The 16894-nt window shown below is 46.4% G+C and overlaps 1 protein-coding gene across 2 annotated transcripts in view; it reads left to right on the top strand.

Moving 5' to 3' along the window:
• The first annotated feature begins 299 nt into the window (after positions 1 to 299).
• RASA4B (RAS p21 protein activator 4B) overlaps positions 300 to 16894 on the top strand; it is a 48687-nt gene continuing 32092 nt past the window's right edge. Inside the window, exon 1 of one of the 2 annotated variants that reach the window (XM_033171656.1) lies at positions 300 to 458. In XM_033171656.1, the coding sequence (XP_033027547.1) occupies positions 394 to 458 (65 nt within the window). In that variant the 5' untranslated portion in view covers positions 300 to 393. The remainder of the gene's footprint in view (positions 459 to 16894) is intronic. The other variant, XM_033171657.1, reaches the window with a different exon arrangement.

Here is a 16894-nt window from a genome sequence, read left to right as displayed (position 1 = left end):
AAATCCAATCTCGGATCTAATTTTCAAAAGCGGACTTGGGAGAGTTAAAGAGCTCCCGTTGACAGCTGGCAAGCCGGCCGGCCAATCCTAGCTGCAGCTGCTTTGCTGGCCACGCCCCCGTCCTTTCCATTGCGCTCGCTGATTGGCGGAGCGATGGAAACCCGGGCAGGCGCGCGCCCTTCCTATGCTCCATATATAGAGAGAAGCGTAGGGTTCAATAGAAATGTGAGTCTTTTTTTAATGGATTTTTTTCTCCTCCTTCGTTCGATCGGATTTGCAGTCTGGATTTGCGATTTTTCTCTAGTGCTCTGCTTAGACGTCAGCCAGCACCGGTTGGTTGTGAAAAGCCCGAACTGATTTCTTTTTCCTGCTTCCCATTATTTTGGCTTAATAATGGCCAAAAGGAGCTCTTTGTTCATTCGAATAGTGGAAGGGAAAAATCTACCAGCCAAAGACATGTGAGTAAAACAAACAAACAAGCCAAGCTTTCCTTCCTTATTACCCACCGCTTGTGATTGTTGTTATTTGGTCTGTCATTTATCAAACCCCAGTCCTTTGTTGCTGACGAAACTAGTGGCGGTGTGTTTGTGATCCTCTGTGTGCTTTACTTAGAAGTTCCTGATCGCAATGTTTCTTGGTAAGTGTGTGCAAGATTGTAGGCGTCGAGTTGCATCCAACTGAAACCTACTCGGAGTAGACCCACTGATATTAATGTATGTCCATTAATTCCAGTATTCTGTGAGCAGGACTAATGCTGGATACGGCCCCTTCCCTCTTGCAGATCAACACCATACATCTAAAGCATATCTGTTGCACATTCAAAGCACATAACATTCCCCAATAGATTTTGGGAACTGTAAGTTGTTAAGGGTGCTGGGAACTGTAGCTCTGGGAAGGGGCAGCTACAGTTCTCCGGATTCTTTGGAGGAATCCACGGGCTTTAAATGTGTTGAATTTGCTGTAAATGTATGGTGTGGGTTTGCCCTTTGCCTCTCTATTGTATGTTATGACTTTTGTAGCTTTTTTTTTTTAAATTGTGAAATAAGTTTCTCTTTCTCAGTTGGTCAGCTGGTGTTTAAAAACATATTGTAGAAGCTCTCCTGCTTCCTCTTTTGGGGCTGAAAAACAAAATCTGTACACTGTGATTCTAGGGGCAGGGTTTTGTTTTTTTCCCTCCTGAAAATCTAGCTTTGCCTTCCCCAGTCTGGTGCCTTCCAGATGTTGTGTCACCCAAAGCATCTGGAAGGCACCTGGTATGTGACGGCAGATCTAGCCTGAGGAAGCTTACTTATTACCATTTAATTAAAACACAAGCTTGATTGTCAGGCCCTAGCCAACACCTTGTCCTCATTTCAAGCACGTTAATTTCTTTCTGTGAGACCAAAAAACGCCACTAACTGCATGTTTTCCTATTCGGTAACAATAAGAAATCCATTTTGATGAAGAGGTACATCCTATCTCCCACAAACACAGTTGCATTCCCACACCCACTCCACCCCGTCTGCCAAGCCAGCCTCATCTACTTGGCCAAATATGTTCATAACATTCTTATTTATTTTTTAATTTGCTGTCTGACACTGAATTGTTATAGATTCCGGAGGGGTAGTTGTATCAGTCAGCGGCAGCAAAACCGGCAATGAGTCTGCGGCTCTGTTGAATGGCTCATCATGGCACAAGCTTTTTCTGCCTGATGATGCCACAGACAGAGTTATGACAGGCACGTTTCCGAAGCAATTCCCAGTCTCTGCATGAAAGTTGGGCTTAAGACGTAAACTCCATTGGCATGACAAAAGGACAGCACAACATTCAATGCACCTAAAAATAGCAAAATGGCCTGATCGCTGTTAAAATGCATTTTCCTCTCTCGCTCTCTCTTTCTCAAATCGGGGCTTAAATTGTGCCAGATTTCATGCCAAAGCTTAGGCTCTGGAATCTGTTTCGACACCGGAGCTAAGAGCCGCTGTCACCTCTCTTTAGAAATCCTTAATCCAGCACTGTGCAGGATAAACATGATTCTGATGAAATAAGAGTGGAGAAGAAATAGGAAGCAGATAAAAAAAAAAATCTGCCTGGCCATAGGGGGGGGGGGTCAAACACTGCAAACTCCTAATTGATTTGTATTGTAGCAAGATCCCCATTGTCCATTGCTCTGAAATCCTCCCTGAAATGTTTTTGTGTGTGTATGTGTCCTTTCCCAGGGATTTTTCCAAGGTATTCCTCTGATGGAAAAATATTGCATTGGGACTGGCCTGCCAGGATGTTGTAGAAAAGATAGGCATTCTGTTAAATGGCAGGAGTCACAATTTTGAAAATGAAAACACGCTTTTAATACCAAGGGCAGAATGCATGGACTTGCTTCACTTTATTCCTGCAACAATCCTGTGAAGTATGTTAAATTAATCTTTGCAGGGGCCTTATTGAAAGTGTCCTGGGCCCCAAAACTACTACGCTTCCTTCTGACATGCTTGCCTCATTTAGAATGACTGCCCAATGAGAATCCCTTAAAAGAATCAAAATGGAAATGGGCATCACAAATAAATCATCCTCACTGACCACTTTGGGACCAGTAAAGAACTTGGCAAGAGTGCTTCTGAGAGTACACAAAGGACTTAATGTGTCTCTTTCAATCATTTCTCAGTCCTCTTTAGAGCAGTCCTGTAAAATGGGCATGGATTGCCCCCAAATTTCAGGTTTAGGCAAGTAGGGCAGAGGGATGAAGGGTTGCCCAAGACCTGCCATTCCTTGCATGGTTATTCAGCAGAGAGCTTGCTGTTCAACAAGGCGAGCCTATTTTTAGGATTTCAGTGATTTACGGCAAAGTTCTGAAGTAAGGTCTTGAATGTGAAGTCTTCTAAAAACTCCCAGAAAGCAGATTCCTTATGCATATAGTCAGTGGTTGTTTTTTCCCCCTGGGGGGATGCAGGGGGATGCATACCCCTAAACATTTTGTGAATCTATGTTTGGCCTCATTGAGGGACAGTATTTCAATATTAGTAGGGAAATGAGAGTACCCCTAAAAAAAATTTTTTAGAAAAAAAAGCACTGCACATAGTAATTTGTACATAAACTGTATGTGGGTAAGATCTGCACGTATAACCATGCACAAGTAATGTGCAAGAGAAACCTGCTTTTTGAAGTGTCTCCAGTCATGCACAGAATTTGCACAAAGTCTTCATGCTTTACGTGTAAAGGGGGGGCAGTGTGCACTAGGCCTCTGCGCTCTCTGTGTGCTATATGTATACATCATGCACATACAATTCTCAATGTGTACCCCATCATTTGATGACATTTTTGCCACATACATTTAAAGCACTGGGTTACCACTTTAAGCTGTCATGTCTTCCCCCAAAGAATTATGGGAGCTGTAGTTTATTAACGGTACTAAGAGCTGTTAGGAGACCCATATATTCCCCTCCCATAGCTACAATGCCAGAGTGGTTTAGTTGCCAGTTCCTCTTTGCATGAACCTCCAGAACTTGTTGCTCTGTAAGAGTGAAGAGAGTCTTCCTAGACATGAATTGTGTGAATGTGGCCTTGGTCCTTTGCTTACGGGCTTGGCTTGCAATTATAATGTGGTTTTGATCCAAAAGAAAATGGGTTACTTCCTATACCTTAAGAGGCAGGTGGTTGATGCAGAACTTCCCTTCCTCCCCTTCACAATTGCAGCCAGCTCTTAAGTGTGCTTGCCTCCGAGGTGGCCTAGATTTGCTGATAACATTGTGCTAGAAAGTAGAAGCCTGTTTAAACCTTTCCTTATCACACTGATGATCTTCACCCAAGCGAAGGGAAACATTGTGGGGGGACCCTGCAGTTTGAGGAAATGGCTTCGCCTTCCCTCCCCCCCTACTACAGAGACTTGGGCCACATTCACACTATATATTTCAACCATTATCATACCAGTCATTGTTCAGTCGTTCAGTCGTGTCCGACTCTTCGTGACCCCATGGACCAGAGCACGCCAGGCACGCCTATCCTTCACTGCCTCCCGCAGTTTGGCCAAACTCATGTTGGTAGCTTCGAGAACACTGTCCAACCATCTCATCCTCTGTCGTCCCCTTCTCCTTGTGCCCTCCATCTTTCCCAACATCAGGGTCTTTTCCAGGGAGTCTTCTCTTCTCATGAGGTGGCCAAAGTATTGGAGCTTCAACTTCAAGATCTGTCCTTCTAGTGCAGTGTTTTTCAACCTTTTTTGGGCAAAGGCACACTTGTTTCATGAAAAAAATCACGAGGCACACCACCATTAGAAAATGTTAAAAAAAATTAACTCTGTGCCTATATTGACTATATATAAAGTAATTTTCCCATGGCACACCAGGCAACATCTCGCGGCACACTAGTGTGCCGCGGAACAGTGGTTGAAAAACACTGTTCTAGTGAGCACTCAGGGCTGATTTCTTTTAAGAATGGATAGGTTTGATCTTCTTGCAGTCCATGGGACTCTCAAGAGTCTCCTCCAGGACCATAATTCAAAAGCATCAATTCTTCATCATACCAGTCATGGCTTTCCCCAAAGAATCCAGGGAGGGTTCTGAGAGCTGTTAGGATACCCCAATCCCACATTTAAAGGGGCAGGGGAAGGCCAGGCAACACGGGGGTTGGGGACGATGTTGTGTGGACGCCCCTACATTAATGGAAGGGAGACAGGCAGGTGCAAAACTACGTCTTCTTCTTTGTATGTGGACAAACCCAGATTTCTCATGTGCAAGGTCTCTGGTTGTGGCGCATAGTCTGGCAATCACTTATTTAGACCCTTCTGTTATCGTGTGTCTCTTGGAACCCTTTTTCTGGCTGCTTTCCTTCACTGTCCTCCCCCTGGTATCAGGAGCAGCTGATGAAATAAGAAACAAGTCGAAAGGGTAGGAGGCCTCCCTTCTCTCCTCTCTCAGCTTCTCTTCCCTCTCCCCCCCCCCCCCCCCGTGTTCATGAATGCCCCAGGTCAACTCCCTGCATTGTACAGGGTAGTCTTCTGTGACAGCTGAAAAGGCTAGCCCATTAATATATTAAATTGAGAACTTTTCTCTGGAAATGTCATGGTGCCCTGTGAACTGGATGAGAGCCCGGGCAACCCCCAGCTATTATTGGGGCCCCTCCCAGCCACACTAAGCTTTTTCTTCTTCTTCTTCTCTGCCCTCTATCACAGTGTGTTGGGCTGAGGCCTACAGAGGTAGTGGAGCCATAGGGAGCTGGTTTTTACATTCAAGCAAGGCAGAGCGGTAAAGCTTTTCCCAGAGGGTACCACTTCAGACTGTAGGGGGTGTGTTATTGATAAATTGCATTTATACCCACCCTTTCCTCCAAGGTGGCATAGAATTGTAGAGTTGGAAGGGACCCCGCTGTTGCAATGCAGGAATCTCAGCTCGAGCATCCATGGCAGATGGCCATCCAACCTCTGCTTAAAAACCTCCAAGGAAGGAGAGTCCACCACCTTCCGAAGGAGTCCGTTCCACTGTCGGACACCTCTTACTGCCAGAAAGTTCTTCCTGATGTTTAGTCGGAAGCTCCTTTTTTGTAACTTGAATCCATTGGATTGGGTCCTACCCTATGGAGCCGGAGAAAACAATCTTGCTCCATATTCCATGTGGCAGCCCTTTGAGATATCTGAAGATGGTATACACGATTCTCCTCCTCCTTCTCCTTTAATCCCCACAACAACCCTGTGAAGTAGATTAAGCTGAGAGGCGGCGACTGGCCTCCAAGGTCACCTGGTGAGCTTTATGGCTGAGCCCCGCTCTCTCCCAGGTGCTAGTCTGACATGCTAACTCAGGCATAGGCACAACTCCGGCCCTCCAGATGTTTGGGACTACAATTCCCATCATCCCTGACCACTGGTCCTGTTAGCTAGGGATGATGGGAATTGTAGTCCCAAACATCTGGAGGGCCAAGTTTGCCTATGCCTGTGCTAACTACTATACAGGTACCACACTGGTTTCCTTGGGCCAGGCTGGAGGGGGGGAAATCCATTTTGAAGCTTAGGAAGTTCGTCTCTGGTACCAAAAAGGATGCAGCTTCCCTCCCCAAAGCAAATAGATGGATTTCCTTCGGAATCACAACAGGAGAAGGGAAAGGTTCGATTCTGCCCCACCCCACCCTGCACTTGCTCTGACCCTGTTACTTATTGGGATTCCTCTGCCAACACTGCAGTTATGCTTTAAAAAGCAACCTCCCCCCCCCAACCCTACACTCAGTGGTGGCTGGTCCCTAAGTAGGATGGAAGGCAGAATCACCTCCAATAGGTTGTAACCAAGAAGTCAGACAGGTGGGGGCTGGTTGAGGGCAGGCCAAGGTTGGTGGGACAGTGCCTTATTTGCCCTCATCGACCAGCCTTCGCTACCTGTGCTGTTAGATGCATCTTGTGTGGAAACCACTCTATGCTCAATCAGCTGAGCACGAGACATAATCTCAGGTTCGTGGGTTCGAGCCCCACATTGGGCAAACGATTCCTGCATTGCAGGGGGGTGGACTAGATAATGCCCGTGGGTCCCTTCCATCTCCGATTCTATGAGGCTAGAATAGGATTTGCAGCAACTGTGGGCCCCATTTGGAAGATGGAGGGAGCTAAAGAAGCAAGGAGGGGGCTGCTGAGGGAGGGGAAGATGGGAAATCATGGTGACAAATCACTCTTGGTATATTTGTGGCCATCTAACTTGTTTTTTAAAAAATAAACTGCAGTTATGCACCTAATCCTCTTGAAATGTTATAGTCGGCTTACAGCTAGTCCTAATACCGTGTTTCTCATAAAATAAGACGGGCCTATAAAATAAGCCATGGGAGGATTTTCAAGCGTTCATAAAATATAAGACATACCCCGAAAATAAGCCGTAGTGCTGGGCAGTTCTGGAGGGCGCCAAGGAATAGGAAGAGGTCTGTCGTGTTGGCGCCCAGAACCGGATGTTGCTGCTGCTTCAGCCCCGAGCCAGCGGGATCCAGCAGCTGCAGCCGCCACAGCGCGCGCTGTGTGAAGCCCCGTGCCAGCGGGATCCAACAGAAGCTGCAGCGCGCGCAGCGTGGAGTCCCGAGCCAGCGGGATCCAGCCGCAGCGCGCGCCGCGTGGAGCCCCGAGCTAGCGGGATCCAGTCGCAGCGCGCGCTCTGTGAAGCCCCGTGCCAGCGGGATATAGCAGAAGCTGCAGCGCGCGCAGCGTGGAGTCCTGAGCCAGCGGGATCCAGCCGCAGCGCGCGCCGTGTGGAGCCCCGAGCTAGCGGGATCCAGTCGCAGCGCGCGCCGTGTGGAGCCCCGAGCCAGCGGGATCCAGTCGCAGCGCGCGCCGTGTGGAGCCCCGAGCTAGCGGGATCCAGCCGCAGCGCGCGCCGTGTGGAGCCCCGAGCCAGCGGGATCCAGCCGCAGCGCGCGCCGTGTGGAGCCCCGAGCTAGCGGGATCCAGCCGCAGCGCGCGCCGTGTGGAGCCCCGAGCTAGCGGGATCCAGCCGCAGCGCGCGCCGTGTGAAGCCCCGAGCTAGCGGGATCCAGTCGCAGCGCGCGCCGTGTGGAGCCCCGAGCCAGCGGGATATACCGTAGCAGAAGCTGCAGCGCGCGCAGCGTGGAGCCCCGAGCCTGCGGGATATACCGTAGCAGAAGCTGCAGCGCGCGCAGCGTGGAGCCCCGAGCCTGCGGGATCCAGCAGTGCTCTGTACGGTAGCAATTTGAATCCTCCTCCTCCTGCCGCGGCTCAGGGCGATCCGCGCAGCGCTGCTGGGCACTTTGTCAGCACTTCAGCAACAGCCAGTTCCGGGGGCCGAGCCACGGCAGGAAGAGGAGGAGGCTTGCCAGGTCAGCGCCCAGCTGCGCCGCGCCCCGAGCATCCGGGAGCCAGCAGGAGGAGGAGGCGGTGGCCTGCCGGGTCGGCGCCCAGCAGGGCCACGTGCCCTGAGCCAGCTGAACCCAGCAGCAGCAATGCTGGCCACGGCAGGAGAAGGCAGGCGCCCAGAACCATATAGTACTTAATAAAAAAAATAAGACACCCCCGAAAATAAGCCATAGGCTTATTTTCTTGAGTAAAATAAATATAAGACGGTGTCTTATTTTATGAGAAACACGGTAGAAATAGATTGCAGCCTCAGAAGAGATGCACTTTGACAGCCCTTACTTTGCATACATAACTCAAGACAACAAATACATGCATGCAAACTATTGCATGCAGTCCTGGTCTGTGGCCTTCATTCTTTCATGACTGCCATGTTTACAAAACAAAACCTCAGCAGGTTGAAGTGTGATGATTGATTGATTGATTGATTGATTACCTGTCCTTCACCCTAAGAACCCAGGGTGAGTTACAACAATTTAAACTTCCCTATTAAAGGCAGTTTACAAGAAGTTGCAATCACAGGAATGGGGGGGACCAGAAAAATATGTATTGTGTGTCAAAGACCAGGGCAAAAAGGTGCATCTTCCTGGATTGTACCATCTTTGACTGCCAGGGACCACACTCTTTTTAATGTTTCTTTGCTCCATTAACATTTTTTAAAGTGACAAAAGGCTCTATATGTCTTGGTGCACACCTTGTGACCAGAACATCCTTGACAGTGAAACCTTTATTTCCTTGCCTGCTGTCTTAATTGCGTTGGTTGGTTTTATTGTGGGATTGTTTTTAGCTAATAATAATAATAATAATAATGGATGCTACAGACTAACCTCCTTCCTGTCATGCTGATATTTTATGTTCAGGAAGTACTGTGTTTTGAAAAGGATTTCTGCCACTTCGTGTAATGTTATGGGTTTTTTTGTTTGTTTTTTAAAGGTTAACTGTAATCTGTCAAAAAGTTGGCATGTGTTTTCGATTTGCAAAGCTTGTTAAAAAAAAAAAAGACTGTGTTTTGGGTGGGAGGACATTATCATTCTTCCTTTCAGGATTAGATACACTGAAAGCTGTCTTTGTTCAACTCTTGGTCCACCTATCTCCATACTGTCCATCCCAGTGGTGAGAAGCCTGTGACCCTCCAGATCTTGTTAGGCTCTCCAAATCCCATCATAGGATTGTAGAGCTGGAAGGAATCGCAGCTAAAGCATTCATGGCAGATGGCCATCGAACCTCTGCTTATAAATCTTCAATGAAGAGGAGTCCATCACCTTCTGAGGGAGTCTGTTCCACTGCCTAACAGCTTGTACTACCAGAAAGTGCTTCCTAACGTTTAGCTGGAATCTCCTTCCTTGTCATTTGAATCCATCGGCTTGGGTCCTATCTTCTAGAGCTGCAGAAAACAAGTTTGCTCCATCTTCCATGTGACAGTCCTTTAGATATTTGAAGATGGCCCTCATACCACCTCTCAGTCTTCTCTTCTCCAGGCTAAACATCCCCAACTCCTTCCACTGTTCCTCATCAGGCTTGGTTTCCAGACCCTTGATCATCTTGTCCACCCTCCTCTGCACATGTTCCAGCTTGTCAACATCCGTCTTAAATTGTGGTGCCCAGAATTGGACACAGTATTCCAGGTGTGGTCTTACCAAGGCAGAATACAGTAGTACTATTATTATGGTACTTCCCTTGATCTGGACACTATGCTTCTGTTGATGCAGCCTAGAATTGCATTAGCTTCCCCACCCCCCCTGCTACATAACATTGTTGACTCAAGGCTTTTCCACACTTTGCCCTGCTCTTTCCAGGCACAGGTCCACACTTAAAAGCTCCAGGTCCATGCAGTTTGTTTGTTTTCTGTCCTGAGCTTTCCCCCAGAAAATCTGCTCTTTAGTGCTCAATTGCAGCAAACATCAGTTCGGTTTTTCTGTGGACTGCTGCTTGCTCTCACTGAGCTTTAAAAAGCGGGGTTTTGCAGGGAAAGCTCTGGAGCTAAAAAGGGGGGTGTATTCGGTTGGATACAGAGCTTTAAAGTCTGGTAAAGGTAAAAGCTGGACCATAAAGAAGGCTGATTGCCGTAGAATTGATGCTTTTGAATTATGGTGCTGGAGGAGACTCTTGAGAGTCCCATGGACTGCAAGAAGATCAAACCTATCCATTCTCAAAGAAATCAGCGCTGAGTGCTCACTAGAAGGACAGATCCTGAAGTTGAGGCTCCAGTACTTTGGCCACCTCATGAGAAGAGAAGACTCCCTAGAAAAGACCCTGATGTTGGGAAAGATGGAGGGCACAAGGAGAAGGGGACGACAGAGGATGAGATGGTTGGACAGTGTTCTCGAAGCTACTAACATGAGTTTGGCCAAACTGCGAGAGGCAGTGAAGGATAGGCGTGCCTGGCGTGCTCTGGTCCATGGGGTCACGAAGAGTCGGACACGACTGAACGACTGAACAACAAAAAAGGTAAAAGGACCCCTGACCGTTAGGTCTGGTCCGGGACGACTCTGGGGCTGCGGCGCTCATCTTGCTCTATAGGCTGAGGGAGCCGGCATACAGCTTCCTGGTCATGTGGCCAGCATGACTAAGCCGCTTCTGGCGAGCCAGAGTTTACCTTCCCACCGGAGCAGTACCTATTTATCTACTTGCACTTTGACATGCTTTCGAACTGATAGGTTGGCAGGAGCAGGGACCGAGCAACGGGAGCTCACCCCGTCGCGGGGATTCGAACCACTGACTTTCTGATTGGCAAGCCCTAGGCTCTGTGGTTTAGACTACAGCGCCACCCGCGTCCCATAAAAGTCTGGTAAGGTAAAGTCTGGACAGTGCCTAGAAAGGGTGGAGGAAAAGCAAGTGTGTATAAGCCCTCAGTCCCAGTTAGCATGATCTTTAAGGATGAGAGATGCCAATATCTGAACCTGGAACCTTTTGCATGCAAGGTTGGGGGCATCAGGCTAAGTTCCAAAACAATTGCAAACAATGGAGCGCTGCATACCTTCGACATTATGGAAGGACTGATGAAGCCCCAAACCCACAACACATTTTCTAGTGCTGAGCCTGCTAAAGCTAGGATGAGAAATTGGCTCAGAGCCCTGGTCTCCTCTATAAAGCCATCCCTGTGAAAATCCTGCTGTAGAGCAGGCAGCCCAAACTGTGGTCCTCTCATGGGGTCTGTGGAAAGTCTGGGAAGGACAGAAGGAAGACAGGCTGCAAATGGTAGAGATCAGTGGCTGCTCTGTCCTTCTGAGAACTTGAGATTCACCTGCAAGGTGAGCATGACGGACCAGAATTGGTGGGGAGAGGAGACACTTGAAAGGACTAGGAAGGATTAGGAGTATGAAATATGGAGAAGGAGGAAGCCGCTAAATAACACGGATGAAGGAAGCAATAAAAATACAGTTGAAAATCTGGCATGCAGTGCATTGTAACCGCTGCAGCAGCAAGAAAAATCATGATGTGGTCTGTCTGGACCCTCTTGTCATTTTTGAGCAGTCGATGGGTGGGGTGTGGGAAGCTTGAGTAATATAAGTACCAAGACATTTCCCTGCCCCAAGCAGCTTACATTCTATGCAGTTAGGTATCGAGTAGGTTGTCAGCAACTTGACTTCAGTGAAACAAGACAACAGACGGATCAGGCAAAGGGTTCAATCCCAGCAGGCTGTGGTGCAGTCAAACCAAGAGGACTCAAATCATAGCTAGCATAGCAAACGTATGTATTTTGCAGCATTTCTAAACTTTTATTTTGTGCCTTTATGGGAAAAAATGGTTGAAACGTTTTGGCTTCTTCTCTTTCTGCTCCATACATTGTGTACATTTTACATACCCACTGAAGTTTCCTTGTTCTGGTGACTAATATTCCCCTTTGAAAAACAAAACAAAGAACTTCACTTGAGCAACATATTGTAGAGGGTCTCTTTCCCCCTCCCACCTCCCCCTGCCAGTGTACCATTTACTGGAAGGCTCTCTGGGTAATTGGAAACCTTGTGGATCTGTCAACAAAGCATAAAACCTTACAGAGGGAGGAAATGATTTCGAGTGTGACCTTTTAAAGCTGTTTATTCAATGCTAACAGCCCGGAGACCTCCAGAAGAAAAACATGTTTTGTTATGGGCTGAGGAAGTTCTTAGTCTGTACTCAGGATTGGGGAGAAGAAGAAAAAAGTGGATTAAATTTCTGATTAACAAATTATGTAGAGATCCTCTGTTGCAAGCTTCTTTCCCTCTGAAGGCTCATAGCTGCTTTCCTTTTTTTATCTCTTTCTAATAGCATTTAAGATCGTCATGACATTCCTTCTCCGACTCAATTTTCTTCAAATGTTTTGTAAGCTACCCTCATGCTCTGTACGGCACCACACTCAGAAATGTTTAAGAAGGACATTTGCCTTAAGTGAAGTTCTTCGAAGGTCAAATTGTTGGGTTGTATAATCAAAGCATCCATACGATTAAACCCTTAATTAGATTTATTTGGAAGGAAAGCCTCTTTGAATGCAGTAGAACTTACCATTTGGGGTGGGTATTTGGAGATTGCAGCCACGCATGAGGACTAGAAACTTGGATATCTTTCAAAATGAAAATTGGGAGTTTCAAGATTTTTCTGCTAAACTGGGGATGGAACTGTTGTGTTCCTATGGCTTCTTCCATATTTAAGCAAGTAGGTCTTACAACAGTTGGCTTAATGAAACTGGCAAAGATTAGGGTTGGTACTGTTATAAAAATTCTGTAACTGGGTCTGTCTCCAGAAGGGAGTCCATAACCCCGGGAAGAGCACTATATTTTAAGAGCCCCTTCCTGACAACGCAGCACAAAGACATAGACAATACCGAGTCTCCCAAAGCAAGGCCTTGTTTATTAGAAAACTGCTGCAGCAGGGTGTTTTGCAAGCAAAAGACCTCGAACAATGGAGCGCAAGCTCCTATATAGACTTTTGAAATTGCCGCCCTCCAGCTCAAGACCACCCCTCCATACATCATACATACATCACAAATTGGGAGGGTCTGGTAGCAGTGATCTGAGCATCCTGGACCCTGCCCCCATGTCTCCTCTTGCCCTCCACCAAACCCATCAGGTGAAAACAAAGGAGATATTTACATTTCCCTGCTTCCCAGCAAAGTTAATCACACCCTTTTGTCTGGCGCTGGTATCAGGATGCCAACGATTTTCACTTTAATTACTGAGATAATGGGAAGGTTCCCCAACCCCTCCTTCCTTGCAGAGAAACAGTTTGTCAGTTTGGGAGTGAAAAATGGTGTGAGGCCTGTTCTTCCTGTGTTTGCTTGGTGAAATATATATATATATATATATATATATATATATATATATATATATATATATATATATGACCTTAAATTCTTACAACAGTACTGAGTAACTGGGGGACAGTTTGGTTGGTGGGGAGAGGGAATGCCTGTAGTAAGTTTTCTCACAAAGCTTTCTGAGTCCTCACTTTCTCTGTGTATGGAATGCTCTGTGAGAGAATGTTCTTGGGTGGAGGCCAATCTTCTTTATGGTCCATTGGAGGAAAATCTTGAACCAGGAGCAGACTGGTTAAAGGCCTCAGCCAAAAATAGTTTTTGTGTGTATGTATTTTATGGTAAAAGAATGCATACAACAGAAATAAGATTTAAAACAAGGGCCCATCAAAACAAAAATGTCAACACGCTCAAGTAGTACAAAGGGCAGGTGTGTTTTAACATCAAGTCTTCACTGGTGGCCAGAATTATAACCAGATAGTAGGTGGGGGCAGGAAGTTTAAAATAGTACCTCAGGAGAATACGTATCTTATTGTGGCTAAATCTTTATTCTGACACTCACCCTTAGGCTTAAAACAAACCAAAACACCCTTCATGTCTATAATGGGATCAAACTTCATCAGGATACAGGATGTTTGAACCCTATATAAAAAAGGTAACACAAAAATGCAAAGGAGAACATTAAATGCAAACCTTTTAAAATAAATATATGCAGATGTGGCCTTCAGTCTCACTCCTGAGTAGGAACGAGGGAGAAAATCTATTCACATTTAAAGTTAAATATATCAAATTTGCACTTTCCAAAGCAACATGGGAACCAAAATACAGCCATCCTTCAAAATTAGCACACACCCAAATTTTGTAATGCAGTCGTTGAACAAAATAACGTTTACAAAAACCCACATATTAGGGGGGGAATGAGCATAAAAATCAATATATTGGTGAAAATAACATCTGAAACTGCATTGCACTAGAAGGAACGGCATGCCAAAATGTGTTGATTAGGACGCATTCACGCTAAAACATTGAAGGAGTTTTCATTCTGCCACCTTCAGAGCCAATGGGAGCTTTGCTAAGTGTTTTTAAGTGGCATTCAGGCCCTATGAACAATCCTTCTGTCTTTTGCAGCCCTCTCCCCACCGTGTTCTTAAAATTTCATAGAATTGTAGAGTTGGAAGGGACCCCGAGGCTCATCTAGTCCAACCCGCTACAACCCTCTTTTTGTCCAGTGTGGGTCTTGAACCCACGACCCTGATATTAAAAGTCTCATGCTTATACCGGTGGAGCTGTTTATCCCGCTGACTTGGCAATAACAGCCAGCAGCCAAATGGTTAAATGCAGAACTAAACAGCTGTAAATCCAGCTCCTGAGATATCTCTATTTTTCCCATCTCACAGGGCACCCTTTTTCATATTAAATGGCTGTTTATTTTTCAGCCTTTAGCTTGCAAATGATTAACGAAGGCCAAGGCAGGGAGCTGAAAATAGGATAATTCAGGTGTGCATTCCATTATTTGGTCTCCTGCTATACAGTGCCTCTAGCTGTACTGTTTAATGAAGAGTAGAGGAAGGAATCCATTTATGGCACCACCTCAGGCTCTGGCTCGGCCAGGTGTGGTCTCCCAATGTCATATGCTCTGCCTAAATGCACATTGCAAGGAAACAAAACAAAAAGCAAAAACACCCAGCATGAGGGCTAGCACCATGCGGCATTCAAGGCTACGGATCACCCGATCAAATATTGCGCCCCCTGGGCTCACCTGCCCATTCTGACTCTTACCTAGTCGTGGCAGAGGGCGACCCATGCACTTTGCATGCGGCATCCTGAGACACGATGACCACATTCTTTTGCAATCAAGCGGTGTATACATTTTATGAAATATAATACCTGTTTGTGACCTCACTCCCTTGCTGCTTTCCTGGGTGGAGAGACAAGGGCCTGTTCTCAAAGCTGTAGAGCGGAGAGCTTTGCCTATCTCCCACCATCTTCGAGTCGGCCAGTATCCCATGGCCACAGAGCATGATTTAGTCTTTATTGGGCTGCTTTTTCGGAGATTCCCCCCTCCCATTTAAAATTGCATTTGTGCAAGCTTTGAGGGTTCGCCAGTCCTGCTGGTATCTCCACATAATGCATGGTTTCTGTTTTGGCTACATCAAGCAATGGCACTCAGACCGTGAACACTGGAAATGGAAGGATTGGGTTGTTATGCAGAGTGGCTGTAGCCTGTGACTCTCCCTTGTAAGAAAGAAGGCAGGCCATTATGGGCTGGCTGAAATTGGTGGGTCAATGCCCCCTTGCCCCTAATGGACCAGCTTCCATCGTTCTATCTTCTGCATGAAACAGACTTTCAGATGTTTGAAGATGGCCATCATGCCTCCCATTAATTTATTCTAAAAGATGTTGTTGTTGTTGTCATCTTGTTTCTAGTCAGACCATTGTCCATTGAGCCCAGTATTGTCCCCATTATCTGCCTAATCATTATTCTTTCCATCCCCTACTGCAATTTTTTGGGGGGGTGGGGACGAAAAGCTGATGTAAAAGCTATTTGGAAAGGGAAGAGTTAAAATGCTAGTAGATTCCTAGAGAGGAAACATGGCCCATAGAGAAAGAGATGGCTAGAGCAGCCCTTCCCTAACCTTGGATCTTTGATTTTTGGACTCAACTCCCATCAAGACTCCAGTGATCAGAGACAATTTAGATTTTTGGAGCTGTAGTCCAAAAATCTAAATCTACACAACTGGTATTGGCCACAATAGCAGCACAACAGGCCATCTAGACCTGAGGAAATTGCACAGCTATTCCATTTGAGCTTTTAAAAAGTTGGCGTTTCTAAGCTTGGGGGTGGGAGAAGAGTTTAAACTGGAGAAGGGGGGAAATTGCCGGTGGGATGTTTCATTCACAGTATGAGATGCCTCATTTTAGAAAGTGAACAACGCATGGTTCTTCCACAGGGAATACTAATCACGGAAGCAGGCTGCGTTTCCAGATCTCTCATTGAGTGTCATGATCACTCTCTGCACACAGTCCAGTTTGCCACATGTTAAAAATGTGGCCTTCAGAATTGAACATAGTGCCCCAGATCTGGCCTGACCATTGTGGAATAAAGTGGAACTACAGTATTTCTACTAGCCACGATCTGGACCCTGCCCTTTTTTAATGAATGCTACTGAAGATTGCATTAGATCTGTCAGCTGCATCACGATGCCTGCTCATCTGTAATCGATTTAAAGTAAGGTTACCAGATTGAATGAATCCGGGGACACTTTTAAACTTCAATGGATGTTGTATAGGGACTGATTTGTAAATCCGGGGACTTTCCCTGGGAAACGGGGACGTCTGGTAACCTTAACTTAAAGCATCTTTCTTTGGGTGGCAGGAAGAAAGTGACAAGACAAGATTACCTACTCTACACTGGGAGAAGCCAAGCGGAGGAGCCTGAAATAGGCAACACATACACACACACACACACACACACACACACACCCTGAGCAAACTGACACTTGCCATTTCTTTTAACAGAACCATAGATTTGTCACTGTCCAGGCTCCTGTCAAGGCCTTCCTCATGGCCATATGGTCTGTTGTGCCTTAGCTGTAGCTAGAAATGGCCCTCATGGAGCCTGTTCCCATGGAGGCTGTTTGTTTGCCTCGCAGAGGAAATGAAGTCCAGCTGGCTTAATGAACCTTTCCCGTATCTAGCGAGTGCCCAGCAGATGGCCAAGTGAATAACTCGGGAGAGGCAATTCCAAAGTCTCTAATTTGATGACACCTTTCTTATTGACTTACTCTCTGTTTCTGCGCTCAAAGCCTTTACTCTTTTTAACAGTGTGAATGCAGCCACTGATGTGCTTGATCTCTTGCAGA

The sequence above is a fragment of the Lacerta agilis genome, chromosome 15 (assembly GCF_009819535.1).
Source record: "Lacerta agilis isolate rLacAgi1 chromosome 15, rLacAgi1.pri, whole genome shotgun sequence".
NCBI lineage: Eukaryota > Metazoa > Chordata > Lepidosauria > Squamata > Lacertidae > Lacerta > Lacerta agilis.
This window is presented reverse-complemented; position numbering and strand designations above follow the sequence as displayed.